The 15,247-nt window shown below is 35.4% G+C and overlaps 1 protein-coding gene across 1 annotated transcript in view; it reads left to right on the top strand.

Moving 5' to 3' along the window:
- The first annotated feature begins 609 nt into the window (after positions 1 to 609).
- Positions 610 to 15,247, top strand: part of LOC128579504 (ankyrin repeat domain-containing protein 26-like) — a 71,249-nt gene continuing 56,611 nt past the window's right edge. The window contains exons 1-4 of the mRNA XM_053581566.1: positions 610 to 739; positions 3,847 to 3,872; positions 3,958 to 4,039; positions 7,479 to 7,552. Of these exons, the coding sequence (XP_053437541.1) occupies positions 610 to 739; positions 3,847 to 3,872; positions 3,958 to 4,039; positions 7,479 to 7,552 (312 nt within the window). The remainder of the gene's footprint in view (positions 740 to 3,846; positions 3,873 to 3,957; positions 4,040 to 7,478; positions 7,553 to 15,247) is intronic.

Genomic DNA, 15,247 nt, shown 5'->3' with positions numbered 1-15,247 from the left:
AACTGTGAGGGCCAGAGGAGGGGGACAGTCAGAACTTGAGGCAGGCTGGCACTCTGAACAGCCCGGGGGCCAGATAACAGGTGGGTTCCCAGTTTCTCTGGGCCTAGAATGGCACAGGAAGGACCTAACCTGCCTCTGTGCTACTTGCCAGTCTTGGGCTTGGCATGTTAAGCAGAGGGGATATCTGGGTTTGCCTCAGGTGAAAATCTGTTTCTACAATTTGCACACAAACTCTTTCCTGCTTAGAAGGCTGAGAAGATGCCCTTGGGGTGGGGTGTCAATTACCTCAGCCTTGCTGAGGAAGGCTAGAGCTTGTTTCTTCCCAGGGCCAGGCCAGGCGGGAAGGTTACAGAGCACTCCTGCTGCCCTCCGTCACTGACCAGGGGTAGACAATGCCCCAGCAGAGGGAGGTCCTCTGCCCAGTGTCTAGCCACACTTGGCCAGCCAAAAGCACTCAGAAACCAAGACCTTCCCATTTTCTCCTCCCTACATGGTGTTGAGGCTCCCTGCTGAAATGCAATTAAAGCAATTGCGTTTCAAAAAAAATTAAAAAGGTAGAGCAAGGTCTTAGGTGAGAAGAATATAATAAAATGAGCTTCCAGTGCCAAAATGACTCAGAGAAGTAGCACAAACTTCCCTGTTCTTCCTATGTTTCTCCCTGTTGGGAAGGCATTAAGGTCTGAGGGCCCTGGTCCTGCAGAGCTGTTGGATGTAGTGTGGAGGAGTGGAAGCAGAGAAGGTGAGCCATACATGTCTGCAATTTCATGTCATATAAAGTGATGGTACTTCATAGCATTTTATCATGTAATTGAAGGTTTGTGAAGTAGGAAGAATACAGTAGTTGTATCTATCAAGTGCTCAGGGCATCTCTCACCTTATGAAGATTGCACTGAAATCTGTATTATTTTTTATTTCCTTTCTATTTGGAGGATGTGATAGGGAAGAACTTGAGGTTAGACTCTAAATAGGTAAATTCAGGTAAGTTATGTGTTATACCCACTCAGTATAGATCAGAACTGTCAAATTAGAACTGTGCTGGGAATCTTGTTTAAAATGCACATTTTGATTTAGTCGGCATGGGCTTCTGCATTTTTTATACATGTGATGTTGGTGCTGCTGGTTGTTGGGCCACCCTGAGTAGCAAGTGTGCAAACTTTGTTGTAGAGAAATCTGTAGAGAGAGCCATTGGAGAGCAATTTCATGATGTGTTAATCAAGGAAAAGCATTGTTTTTCTGTTATGTCTGAGCATGTTTCCAGCTAGAGGGCACGGAACAAAGAAATGAAGACTTTGAAATAATAGATATCATATATTTCTGCTAAGAGAAAAGATGTGATGAAGATGATCCTGCAGGAGAATGGAGACCTCAAATCTGAAGGTTACTCTGCAATGGAATAGGCATTTTAAATGGGACAGAGGGAGGCTAGAGGGTGTTAGCTGGGTAACAATGCAGTTAATGATGAGAAAACAAGAGAGAACTCACTGCAGTAAGTAGGCTCCAGATATCTCTAGAAGCAGGAGGGAGTGCTAGATTTGGGACAAACCACAATAACCCATTTCATTGCTCAATAGCTATCAGTCATTAGAGATCTGTGTTTCATTAATATTATTTAATTGGAAATTAATTTAAATATATAAGCATTGACTACTATTTTCAGAACTAGCTATTTTATAGAAATAGCAATGCACTCAACCCTACTATGAAACCAATATATAAGCACCCACACTTCCATATGAGAACTATAACCCAACTACAGCCCAAGATGAAGGGAAAAGAGGAAGGGAAAGGGAGGGGATGGGGAAGGACAGGTGGAGGGAGGGTAATTGGTGGGACCACACCTATGGTACATTTTACAAGGATACATGTCAAATCTGTTAAGTGTAGAGTACAACTATCTTAACAAAATAATTAAGAAAGTATGGTGAAGGCTATGTTAACCGATTTGATGAAAGTATTTCAGATTATATATAAAACCAAGGCATTGTACCCTATAAATGCATTAATATACACAGCTATGATTTAATAAAAATTGTACTAGTATAGGAATATTAACTTTGACTAAAGTTAATGAAATTTTCAATGCCTGAAACAATACTCTTTGTGGTAGAGTCCTTAAGAAGATTGCAGATGTAATTAAAAGCAATATTATTTAACAGAATTTCATGGAAGACAGAAGAAACTCAGTTCCAAGAATGCACAAAATGTGGATGATATAGCATCTTTTCTGTGTGTGTATCAAGTACAAACACGCAAATTAACCTGAATGTACATAAATGCTCATTTAGGGCAATTTTAGAGATGAAATTCCTTAAAGATCTTAACAAATATAGATAAGTGGTTGTATATTCAAAACCTGGAATTTATCAGCAGAATTTCTCTCCTAACTTGCAATCACTTTAAAGAACACAGAACACAATGTAGCAGATGATATTAGTCTTGTAAGTGTCAGACCTCTTTATATGACTTCTACAAGGAAAGGACTTGTAAGATAGCTAAAGAAGAAACAAAAAATATGAACTTATGGTATCCTAAAAAGGACTTAGCTATTATCTTGCCTAGGATTTCCATTCCATTAGGAGGGTACGTAGGAAGATCACTTGCTGACCAAATGATAACTTTGTTTTTTCTTTAATCTTCTTATAAGAAATAGCTCCGTGTTGTGATTATTTTAAATCTTTTTTTTTTTTTTTAATAAAAGACATTGCTTCAGGTAGATATCATCTAATTCAATCTAGAAAATATTCATCTGACTGCATGTCAAAGTATTTTTTAAACGTACAGATTCCATTAATATTGTATTACATACAATCTATAATCCTATTTATGATTCTTCTTATTTAAGATTTACGTGAGTTTGGGAGATTGCTGATGTTTTTATATTATTAAAATTTGCTAATTTTTAAACTTAAAAAAGAAATAACTATTAAGTCATTAAGACATAGAAATAGTCATTAAGCCATTAAAATGATACGTCTACTCCACTAAACAAATTTTAGAAAAGATAAAATTATATAGGTTATTTCTTGAATTTTTTGTTATTTTCAATTAATTTTCCATTTATCTTGAATTATGGTGGTTATTAATGAAATTTGTATTAATTTTATGGTATTCATTTTCTCCTTTTTGATAAATATTTTAATAATGACAGCTTATTTTATGTAATTTCTCCATTATATCCTATATACCGCTTGATTGGGTCAATGAAAGTCTTTAAAATGACAAAACTAGAGGACATAAGACATGTAGTCCTATTCTTAGTTCACATGAGCATGGGAAAATGTGAATACTTTTCTCTACTGTTATTCTACAAGAATATATACATGCTTGCCAATTAAAAACACGAAACGCAGTATACATTCAACTAAATTGTGATCCCAACTGTGTCCTTCCTAAATAACACGACAAACTGAAGAACTTATAGTGTAATGGTATAAATAATTCTTATGTGTTGCTCTGAAGATATCCCATAGGCTTCTACCATCAGCCTTGTTATTTATCTTTTAGGGTTATAGTTTGTTCCTCTGATTAAAGATCACTGCTCACATTGGCATACGTTCAGTTTTCTATTTAAATTTTCTTATTTGAAACATAATCTTTCTTTTGAAATCTTAGCTGCTTATTGTATATTATATTCCTATTTTTCTTCTACATATTTCTGTCACATTTCTGTCAGCAGCAAGAAAAATAATAACAATAATAGAATGATCCAAAACCTAAAGTAATTAAATTATTTTCTTACTTGAGGATTCAGCTCAATAGAAACTTTCCATGAATGTATGTTTGGCTTTGTCATATTTGCATTTCTACTGTCATTTAAATTGATTATATGTTCCTTTTGTTTTTTAGGGTCTTTTAAGAAACATCCATTGAAGGTAATAATATTCATTTTTTCATCTGGAATTATTCATGGCACATTGTGTGCAATGTTCATTATTTATGTTACAATGTGTTTTCAAGGCTATTCAGAGCACTATTAACATGACAGTTTCCAGTCTGAAGAAAGCAGTAGGAAGGAAGAATGTGAAAATATCCAGGTCAGGTAATTGGTTTTTTCTTTGATAAAAATCCTTTCATTGCAATACAGAATTTAAAGTTTATATAGCCATGTTTACTATGAATTATTTTTATTAAAATATCTGTTAGAATATTGAAGTGTTACTAATAACAAATGTTAACATTTTTGTTTTAAATTCCATAGGCCATGACATTTTAATATATGGATAAAATCCCCATTTAAAAGACTTTAAGCATAACTGTACACAGGGAATCTTTTATAAAACGTCATTATTTACTGTTCATTGAGTCTTATAGAAATTTAGTTTTAAAAATGCCTTTGTTAGTTGTCTTCTGTTTTGAAAAACCTTTTTACACTGTATAGTTCTCACTAGATGATCATCCTTACTCTTCTCCAGTGAGTAAAACAAAAACTTAGTAAATATTTTTTTAAGATTGCTCTTCTTCTAACATATTTTAGGTATATAAAGCAGGAGATTCATTATAATAATAGCAGCAATATGAGAAAAATTAAATGGTTGTTTCATACTTACTGAACAAATTCATTGTGAAAACTCTACACAACTAGTTGTGGTGGCTTTCTCACATCATTTGTAATGAAAGGAAGGGAGGGAGGAAGGGAAAGAAAAGAGAGAGAGGAAGGGATGGAGGAAAGAAAGTGTAGGAAAAATGAAACAGAAAAAAGAAAAAAATAAGCAAAGGAAAAGAGAAAGAAAGAAATTGCTACAGGTTCTTTTTTTAACACCTTGCCTTTATTTTTTATTCATTAAAAAATTTTATTATTGGGGAATCATGGAGGGTACAAGACCAGGTTATGCAGCTTGCATTTGTTAGGTAAAGTCCCTCTTATAATTGTGCCCCGCCCCCAAGAGGTGTGTCACGCACTGTGAGCTGCCAACCCCTTCCCCGCTTCCTTCTCTCTGTTCCCCAACTCCCCCACCCCCAAAATCCCCCACCCCATAATTAATTGTCCTCATATAGAATTGAGGACCTTGCTTTCTTTCTTTTCCATTCTTGTGATGCTTTACTAAGAAGAATGTATTTCAACTCCCAAGTTAACACAAAAGATGTAAAGTCACCATCTTTTTTAGTGACTGAATAGTATTCTATGGTGTACATGTACCACAGCTTGTTAATCTATTCCTGGTTTGGTGGGCATTTAGGTTGTTTCTACAATTTGGCAATTGTAAATTGAGCTTCAGTAAGCAGTCTATTGTAAATGTTCTTATGATAAAATTATTTTTTTTTTCCTTTCTGGGTAGATGTCCAGTAATGGGTTTGCAAGATCGAAGGGAGGTGTAGTTTGAGTTATTTGAGGATTCTCCATACTTCCTTCCAGAATGGTTGTATTAATTTGCAGTCCCAGCAGCAGTGGAAAAGTGTTTCCTTTTCTCCCCTTCCACACCAGCATCTACATCTTTGAGATTTTGTGATGTGGGCTATTCTCACTGGGGTTAGATGATATCTCAGAGTGGTTTTGATTTGCATTTCCTTGATGATTATAGACAATGAGCATCTTTTCATCTTTCTTATCCATTCATCTATCTTCTTTAGAGAAGGTTCGGTTCATCTCATTTGCCCACTGATATAAGTGATTGTTGGCTCTTATTGTTGTTGCTTAATTTGAGTTCTTTGTAGAGTCTATTTATCAAACTATTTTTTTTGTTTTTTTTTTTCTTTTTTTCAAGAGGCATATTTTCACTTTGTTGCCTTGGTAGGGTGCTGTGGTGTCACAGCTCATAGCAACCTTCAGCTCCTGGGCTTAGGCGATTCTCTTGCCTCAGCCTTCCGAGTAACTGGGACTACCACACCTACCACAATGCCCAACTTATTTATCAAGGTTTTGTCTGATTCATAATATGAAAATATCTTTTTCCCATTCTGCTGGTTGTCTGTTTGCTTTGGTTGTTTTCTCCTTCGCTGTGAAGAAGCTATTCAGTTGAATTAAGTCACATTTGTTTTTCTTTTGTTGCAATTGCCCCAGGGCCATAACTGCAAGTGATTTCCCCAGAGTTTCTTCAAGGATTTTTATTGTTTCATGCCTTATATTTAGATCCTTTCTCCATTTTGAATCAATTTTAGTGAGTGGAGAAAGATGCGGGTCTAGTTTCAGTCTTTTACATGTGGATATCCAGTTCTCCCAGCACCATTTATTGAATAGGGATTCTTTTCCCCAGTGTATGTTATTGTATGGTTTATTAAAGATAATGTGTCTATAATATATTAGTTTCATTTCATGATTTGCTATACAGTTCTAGATGTCTATGTCTCTATTTTTTGCCAGTAACATGCTGTTTACATTATGATGGCATTGTAGAATAGCCTAATGTCTGGTAGGTTGATACCCTGACTTTGCTTCTGTTACTAAGAATTCCCCCTTGGCTATCTGGAATTTTTTCTGGTTCCATACAAAATGAAGTACTATTTTTCCCAAATATGTAAAGTATGACAAAGTTATTTTAACGGGGATTGCATTGAATCTGTAGATTGCTTTGGGAAGTATAGAAATGTTAACAATGTTGATTCTTCCCAGCTATGAGATGGTATGTTCTTCCATTTATTAATATTTTCTGCTACTTCTTTTCATACAGTTTTGTAATTTTCTTTAAAGGGTGTTTCATCTTTTTGGTAGGTATATTCCAAGGTATTTCATTTTCTTTGAAGTACGGTGAAGGGAATTATTTCCTTGATTTACTTCTCATTTTGGCTATTATTGGCATATGCAAAATCTACTGATTTGCAGACATTGAATTTGTATCCTGCAATATTACTGTATTTTTGATCACTTTTATGAATCTTGTGGTTGAGGCATTGGGGTTTTCTAAGTATATCAACAGCAAAGAGGGAGAGTTTCATTTCCTCTGCCCTCATTTGAATGCCCTTTATTTCCTTCTCTTGCCTGATTATTTTGGCTGGGACTTTCATCCTGATTAGTAGTGATAGAGGACAACCTTGTCTTCTTCCAGTTGCTGAGTGGAAAAGCTTTCTCTTTTACTTCATTTAGTATAATATTAGCCGTGGGTTTGTAATAGACGAGAACATTTCAGACATAGGAACAGGATATACACTGATGAAGGTATAAAAAGCAACGCCAACTGTGTGAACCATTAATATAAAGAACACACTGGCAATGTTTTTGTACATACAATTATGAAGTAGAGACTAGTATACAGTGATATTTCATATGTTTATGATAATTTTAAATTTTGTTCGTTTATGTTGGGTAGACAAATGGAGGAATGAATATTTGAGATGTTGGTATGCCTTGAATCTGGGGACATCTGATGCCTCCCTGAGTGTATTTTGAAAATTTTTATAGAAAATAAATACTCTTCTAAAGATTAATTTCCATTTAAACTATCAATTTATAAAATGAAAAAAATTTTCTCTTCTTTTATAAACGCTATAGCTTTTATTGGATCATTCTAAGTAGATTATATTAACTAAATTTATGGTTTTGACAGCAAAACAAGACTTTATGGTAATATCAGAGGAAAAAGAAGAAAAGCAGGATGGAAGCAAAAATAATCATCCACAGGTATAAAAAAATTGAAATTTTAATTTCGGGTTAACTATGGTTTTATTTGCATTGGTAACATAGAATAGTTGAAAATAAATTAAAATTTGGACTAGCATTTAAGAATTGATAGGTTATAATTTGATATTAAATTTAAAAAAGCCATTCAACTATTGCAAAGTTTAAAATAAATAATAAATTATAGATAAATTTGCCATTGGTACAGAGGCAAGTGTTTTCTGGGATTTTGTGTATTTTATAATTTTTATAATTATATTCCTTGTATTATAAATTTCTTACGTGATAAGGAAGGTAACATCAGCTGTTTAATCATATTGCTAAGCAATAGAATTTATGAACAATTTTACAGTGGTGGCCACTGAGTACATTAAAAGAATAATCATTCACAGTGTTTCCAAATTTACAATTTTATGTTGCCAGTCAGTAATGCTTAGGCTAAATATTTCTTATGCCTAGTGATCCCTAACTCACTTCAGTGTCTATATTGAAGGAGAGATTTGAGTCATAAATATTGTGTCTATGAAGAGAGTTTGTATCATAAAATATGAGGCCTTAGGTGAAACTTAATAAATGCAGAATATGAATGTCTGAACACAATAACTAAGAAAATGCCATGAGGGCTATGTTAACTAGTTCGATGAAAATATTTCAAATTGTCTATAAAACCAGCGCATTGTACCCCATGATTGCATTAATTTACACAGCTACGATTTAATAAAAAAAGAAAAAAAAAAAGAATGAGGCCTTTGGTAATGGGGCTCATTATTCTTGGGGTAACAATACCAAGCTTATAACATATTTACATGTAGTAAATCAGTAAACAGTATCAAAATTATTTTATTCACTGTCATTAGAGGACATTAGGATGTATTAGACCTAGACTTAAGCAGTTAGGCTGTGTCACAACTTAGCACTGTCATATTATTTTATATAATTTTAATTAAAGCTAAATAATTGACTTTTATGTCTGATTGCATTGATTTAGTCTGCTAATAGCATAAAGCTTTCCAAGTCTCCAAATGTTGCCCTTTAGAACAGTACTGAAGTACAACGTAGAGGTTTACTATTGCATTAAGGTAAAGTCATTTTAAGTGAGGAAGGAAGGCATTGTAATATTAAAAAATTACCTGCTTATTCAGTTTTGGTAGATTAAAATATAATAAATTAACTTAATTTCAAACAGAGAGTGATAAAGTTGTCTAGTTCCTATTGGAGGCTGAGGAAAACAATTTTTCACTTGTTAGTTGCAGTCCATGATTTGAAAGTAGCTAAATACAGATTTAAGAAATGTGTTAGTTAAAGTTTACTTATTTTCTGAATATCTTTGCCCATATTTGGGTGAGAGGATCATATCATTTTGAAAACCTGTATCCTGACAGAAAACATAACTAAGTAACAATATAAACACATTAATCTTTTATGTTTGCATCTGCAAACAGTTCTCAAAAACTAGAAATACATAGGGTTTGTGGAAGAGGGGATATACTGCATATTATGGATTTCCTTATGTGCAAAAGTTAGAGTAATTGTGGATAGATCAAGGCAAAGTAGAGTGGTGAAATAAATTAAAATTTAAGAAAAATGAGTAAAATCAAAGGTTTGGTTAAATTTTTGAATACATATAACACAAAAGTCCAGTTTATCCTTAGGCAGTTACTACACAACTCCAAAAGAGTAACAAGCTTATATTAAAAAGAAAAAAAAATTGTAATTTGGCAAAATTACAGATTCCTCCTGATTGTGAGGATAATCGATCCACCTGAAGTGTCCATCTCTAAAATACTTCATGCATTCTCTGAACAAAAGCACATCAGTCTCAGAAATGTCTTTTCATCCCATTTCTACTTTGTGTCCCTGAAATACACTTGACACTTATCTTCTAAGCTTTATTTAAAAGAAAACACAGTATATCGGGAATATGAGAACAGCCCTGGTGGACGCTGGGTATGTTGTTGTTGCTGTTTGTTTTTTTTTTTTAATTTCATATTACTATGAGGGTAAAAATGATTAGGTTACATTGTTTGCATATCTAAGAAAATTCAGGTTGGAGCTGATCCCTTCACCCACAGAGTGTGCTGTGTGTCCTCACATTGTGTACATTTGATGAGAGCAAATGTGCACACTATGCACTCTCCTTCAGCCCTCCCAATTCAACTCAATTGTATTTTTCTCTCCTGTGGGTGTGTAGTTCTTTATGTAATTGTTTCATATTAGTATTGAGTATATTGGATACTTTTCTATTCATGCACACTTTGCTAAGAAGAATGCTTTTCAACTCCATCCAGGTAAAAGAAAAATATGTAGTTTTCATCTTTTTCTTTTTTATCACTGAAAGGAGGTCCATGGTATACATATACCACCGTTTTTTAATCCATTCCTGGGTTGATGTGCACATGGGTTTCTTCTACATCCTGGCAATTATGAATTGAGCTGCAATAAAGATTCTAGTGTGGATGTCCTTATTGTAAAATGTTGTTTTCTTCTGGATAGATACCTAATAAAGGGATTGCAGGATCAAATAGAAGGTATACTTTTAGTTCTTGGAGAATTCTCCGTAATTCTTTCCACAGAGGCTATGAAAAATATCTGTTTGCAGTTTTACTAACAGTGTAGAAGTGTTCCCTTCTCTCCACATCCACACCAGCATCTGCATCTTTGGGACTTTGTGATGTGGGCTATTCCACTGGGATTAGGTAATACCTTCATGTAGCTTTGAATTGCATTTATCTGATGATAAGTATTTTTTCATGTGTTTGTTGGCCATTCATCCATCTTCTTCAGGAAAGTTTTTGTCCACTTTTGACATAGGATTGTTTGTTCTTTTCTTGTGAATTAGTTTGAGTTCTCTGTAAATTCCAGTTATCAGCTCTTTGTCCGAGTCATAGTGTGCAAATACCTTCTACCATTTCACAGGCTGTTTTCTTTAGTTCTTGTACCTTTAGTTGTGCAGAAGCTTTTTAGTATGGTTATGTTCAATTTGTTTATTTTTAATATTGCTGCAGTTGCCAAGGGGGTCTTGTTCATCAGCTGTTTTTCAGGCTGATTTTGCCAAGAGTTTTTTCCACCCTTTCTTCCAGATTTTTTGTCATTTAGTGTCTTAAATTTAGATATTTTATCCAATGAGAGTCACTTTTTGTAAGTGGTGAGAAGTCTAGTTTTAGTCTTCCCATTGTGGCTAACAAGTTCTCCCAGGACCATGTATTAAATATGAATTCTTTTTCCCAGTGTATGCTTTTGTTTGGTTATCAAAGATCAGATGGTAAGTGGCTGGGTTCACTTCTAGGTTCTCTGTTTTCTTCCATAGGTACCTATTTTTTTGCCAGCATCGTGCTGTTTTGATCACTGTAGATTTTTAGCATTACCCGAAGTCTGGTGATATAATGCCTCCAGATTTGTTTTTATTGTTTAGAATTGCATTTATTATTTGTTTTTTTTTCTAGTTCCATATGATGCACAGTATTATTTTTTCTAGATCTTCAAAATATGACATTGATGCTTTGATGGGGATTGCATTAAATCTGTAGATTGTTTTGGGTAGTATGGACATTTTATGATGTTGATTCTTCTCAACTGTGAGTGAATATGGTATGTTCTTTCACTTGTTAATGTCTTCTGCTATTTCTTTTCTCAGGATTTCATAGTTCTCTCTGTAGAAATTCTTCACATCCTTTGTTAAGTATATTCCCAAGCATTTCATTGTTTTTTTTTTTTTAAGCTACTGTGAAGGAATAATGTGTCTTTGACCTTATTCTCACCTTGACTGTTACTGGCATACCATTCTGGAGGGTCCTGAGTTGTGGACCTTGATTTTATGTACTAAAACTTTTTATTCCTTGCTCACTTCCAGGAACCTTGTAGTTGAGTCTCTGGGGTTTCCAAAGTATAAAATCATATGATCAGCAAAGAGGGAGATCTTGACCTCCTCTGCTCATATTTCAATGCCATTAATATCCATCCCTTACCGGATTGCATTGGCTAGATCTTTCAGCACTAGGTTGAGTAGCAGTGGTGATAGTGAACCTCCTTGTCTGGTCCCATTTCTAAGTGCAAAAGCTTTCAGTTTTCCGCCATTCAGTATGCTATTGTCTGTAGGTTTGTTGTGGGGTGGTGTCTATCAGTTTAGGAAATGTCCCATCTATGCCTATTTTCTTAAGTGTTCTTGCAGAAAGGGATGGTAACTTTTATCGAATGCTTGTTCTGCATCTATTGAGAGGCTCATATGGTCTTTCCTTCTGAATCTATTTAAACAGTGAATTATATTTATGGATTTATGAATCAACTTTCTATCCCTGGGATAAAACTCACTTGATCATGATGTGTAATTTTTTAATGTGTAGCTGTACTCTGTTGGCTAGGATTTTATTGAATATTTTTGAATCAATATTTATAAATGATATTGGTCTGTAGTTTTCCTTTTTTGTTGGCTCTTCCTCTGGTTTTGGAATCAGGATGATGTTTGTTTCATAGAACATGTTGGGGAAGTTTCCTTCATTCTTTATGTTTTGGAATAGTTTCTACAATATAGGTATTCTTTGAAGGTTTGGTAGAATTCTGGTGTGACACCAGCTGGTCCAGGACTTTTTGAGGGAAGATTTATTGTTATTGCAGTTCTGGTGCTTTATACTTGTCTGTTAAGAGTTTCTAGTTCTTTATGGTTGAGCTTAGGGGAGATGATATGAGTCCACATTTTGGTACAGTTCCTCTACGTTTTAGAATTTCTGAGCATATAGATTTTTGTAGCAGTCACTGAAGATGTTTTGTATCTCTGTGGTTTCTATTGTTATTTTCCCTCTTTTATTTCTGATTGAAGTTATTAGAGATCTTTTCTGTTGCTAGTCAGTCTGGCCAAGGGTACTTTGATTTTATTAATATTTTAAAAGAAACAACTTTTTCTTTCTCCGATCTTTTGAATGGTCCTTATGTTCTCAATTTCATTAAATTCTGATTTTAGTTTATGTCTTTTCTCCTACTCGGTTTGAGATTGGATTATTCTTTCTTTTCCAGTTGCTTCAGATGGTTTATTGGGTTATTGATTTGCATTTTTTCTGTTTTTTGAATGAGAACATTTAATCCAATAACTTTTACCCTTAGGACTGCCTTTGCAGTATCCCACAGGTTTTGATAGTGTGTGGCTTCATTGTCATTTTTTCATGAAAGATAACGATTTTTTTCTTTATCTCCTCCTTGACCCAGTTCTTTGCTCTAAGGTTACTTCATTTCCATGACTTTGTACAGGCATGCAGGCATAAGGATCTTTTTTTTTTTAGTTGAGTTCTGCCTTTATTCCCTAATGATCTGGAAAGATACAAAATATAATTTCTATTCTTTAGATTTTGTTGAGGTTTGATTTGTGTCCATTTCTTTGGAATATAATCCATGAGCTGGAGAGAAGAACGCATACTCAGTAGTTTTTGGATTTATGTTCTGTATATTTCTGTAAAACCCAATTGTTCTAGGCACACATTTAACTCCCTTGTTTATTTGTTTAGTTTGTGCTTGGAGAGTCAGTACAGTTTTGTCAGAAGTGTGTTGCAATGCCCACTTAATATGGTTTCACAGGATATCATGTTGTTCAAATTGGTTAGGGTTCATTTTAAATGTCTGGGAGTGTTTCAGTTGTGTGCATAGATATTTAGGATTCAAATGTCTCATTGTTATATTGTTCCCTTGACCAGAGAATAGCATCCATCTTTGTTTTTGTTTATTGGTTTAAATCTAATAAACATCTCATAATATTTAAAAATACAATTGTACCCCCTACTTTCTCCTGATTTCCATTTGCCTGAAATATATTTTTTCCTACCATTCACTCTCTTCTTATCCTTCAGAAATCCCAATGATTCGAATGCTTGATCTTTTGGAGTAGTTTTATAACTTGCTCAGAGAAAGCTGTTTTTGTTCTGCTTTTTTCCCCTGTCTCTTTGAATGATTAGGTTAGTTCAAAATTCTTGTCTTCCATTTCTGAGATTCTTTCTTCTCCATGTTCTATTCTACTGCTGAGACTCCATACTGTTTGAATCTCCTTGAATGCCTCTTTCCATTTCTTAAGCTCTGCTATAATTGTGTCCAGATCCTTGGTGACTAAAACTAAATCTGGTGATCTGAAGTCAGATCCAGAGGCTCCTGTATGTGAAGTTGCTCACTCTACTTTACACCTAACTATTCAAACAAACTCTTCTTTTTCTCTGAAGTCCCAGCTGTGACAGATTCAAAGTGAGGAGGCTTTTTGACTATGGTAGGGAAAGGAGATCTTGGGCCTACCATCTGCTTCCAAGGCTTTCCCGGATTGGGTTGCCTGTCAGAGACTAGGCCCGTCCACCTTCAATTTGGCAGGAGTGGAGTCAGGGGCCAAACCTCCAGGAGGGGCCTGCTAGGCACAGATGCTAGAAAATGCCATCCCAATGGGCAGGGAAAGTTCCCCCCTAGCAGGATGGAGACTTAGGAGGGACCTTGTCATGCATTGTCAGTGCAGCCAAGCCACCATTTCCTCCAACAGGGTTGAGGCATGCTCAGTTCACTGGGCCACACAATGCAGATATCTCTCAGAGTCCACATGGCCTGATAAACACCCTGATGATTCTTGGTGACAGAGAAAGCAACCTCTGTAAACCCTCGCTCCCTCAGTTGCTCTGAGGGGTGGGTAGGGTCCAAAGCACTTTCACCTGTTGTTGCCAGTGGGTGGGTCAAACCCCCCTCCAGTCTGGTCTGGGCTAGTGCTTCTAGTTGGTGCCACTGGAAAGCAGAGTTCTGCAGTGGGGGCAGACTGTTGGGCAACCCAAAAAAGAGAGGGTATTGGCTGTGGTCGAAAGGAAGCTAGTGCCAAAATTGCTCTCTATTCTGCCAGGCAGGATACAGACTCAGAAGCGGATATGCCTTGGTGCAAAAATAGTGGGATGTTTTATCCTTCTTGGGACTTCCTTATCAGGCAAGTGATGGCGTGTTTTGCTGTTTGCAGAAAGACTGCAGGTGGGAGAAGGCTCACCCTTACTCTTCTGTTTTCAAGAATCATCTAGACTGATCCAATCTAACTCTCCTCAGTTCTCTTCCTTCCTCTTACTCATCTTGGTCCTCGCAGTTTGTCTGTGCAGGGTTACTGAACCCCTTGGTTCTTCTTGCAATCTAGCCCCCAATTACACTACTCTGGGTTACTTCATTAAAATTTCCCTCCTTCTGGATGAGACTTTCCACAAAATATGCCTCTAGTTAGCCATCTTGTCTCTGTCCCAGCACTGGGCATGTGAGGATAATATTATAATGACACACACACTAAAAAAGCAAGGAGCTCAGAATATACAGTTGAAACAAAGGAACACTAATAAGCTTGATTTTGAAATGGCCAAAACAATTTTTTTTTGGAAATTGGACATCAGAAATGTACCTCAGTCAAGAAATCCAAAATTTGTGGCTTAAAAGGAAATGAAGTGTGTGCTTCAAACAAAAAGGTGCAATATTTCTGCTGCTATATCCACTAATAATGAAGGAAAACCAGTACATACTGTACGTGTTCCTGAGGCATTAGATGAGGACAGAGATGCTGAAAAGTAAAAACCATGAAACCTGAATCAGAAAATATGCATCCCTCCCCACCACATAGTGACAGATCATCAAAAGCATCTGTGTTTATAAAGGAAGAAATATGGCAGGATATGCAAAAGGGTAAGAATGAGGATGACATGTTACCAGTAGAATCCCCAC

This window comes from Nycticebus coucang, unplaced genomic scaffold (assembly GCF_027406575.1).
Source record: "Nycticebus coucang isolate mNycCou1 unplaced genomic scaffold, mNycCou1.pri scaffold_60, whole genome shotgun sequence".
In the NCBI taxonomy this organism is placed as follows: Eukaryota; Metazoa; Chordata; class Mammalia; order Primates; family Lorisidae; genus Nycticebus; species Nycticebus coucang.
The sequence above is the reverse complement of the archived record's forward strand: the minus strand, read 5'-3'. Positions and strand labels throughout refer to the sequence as shown.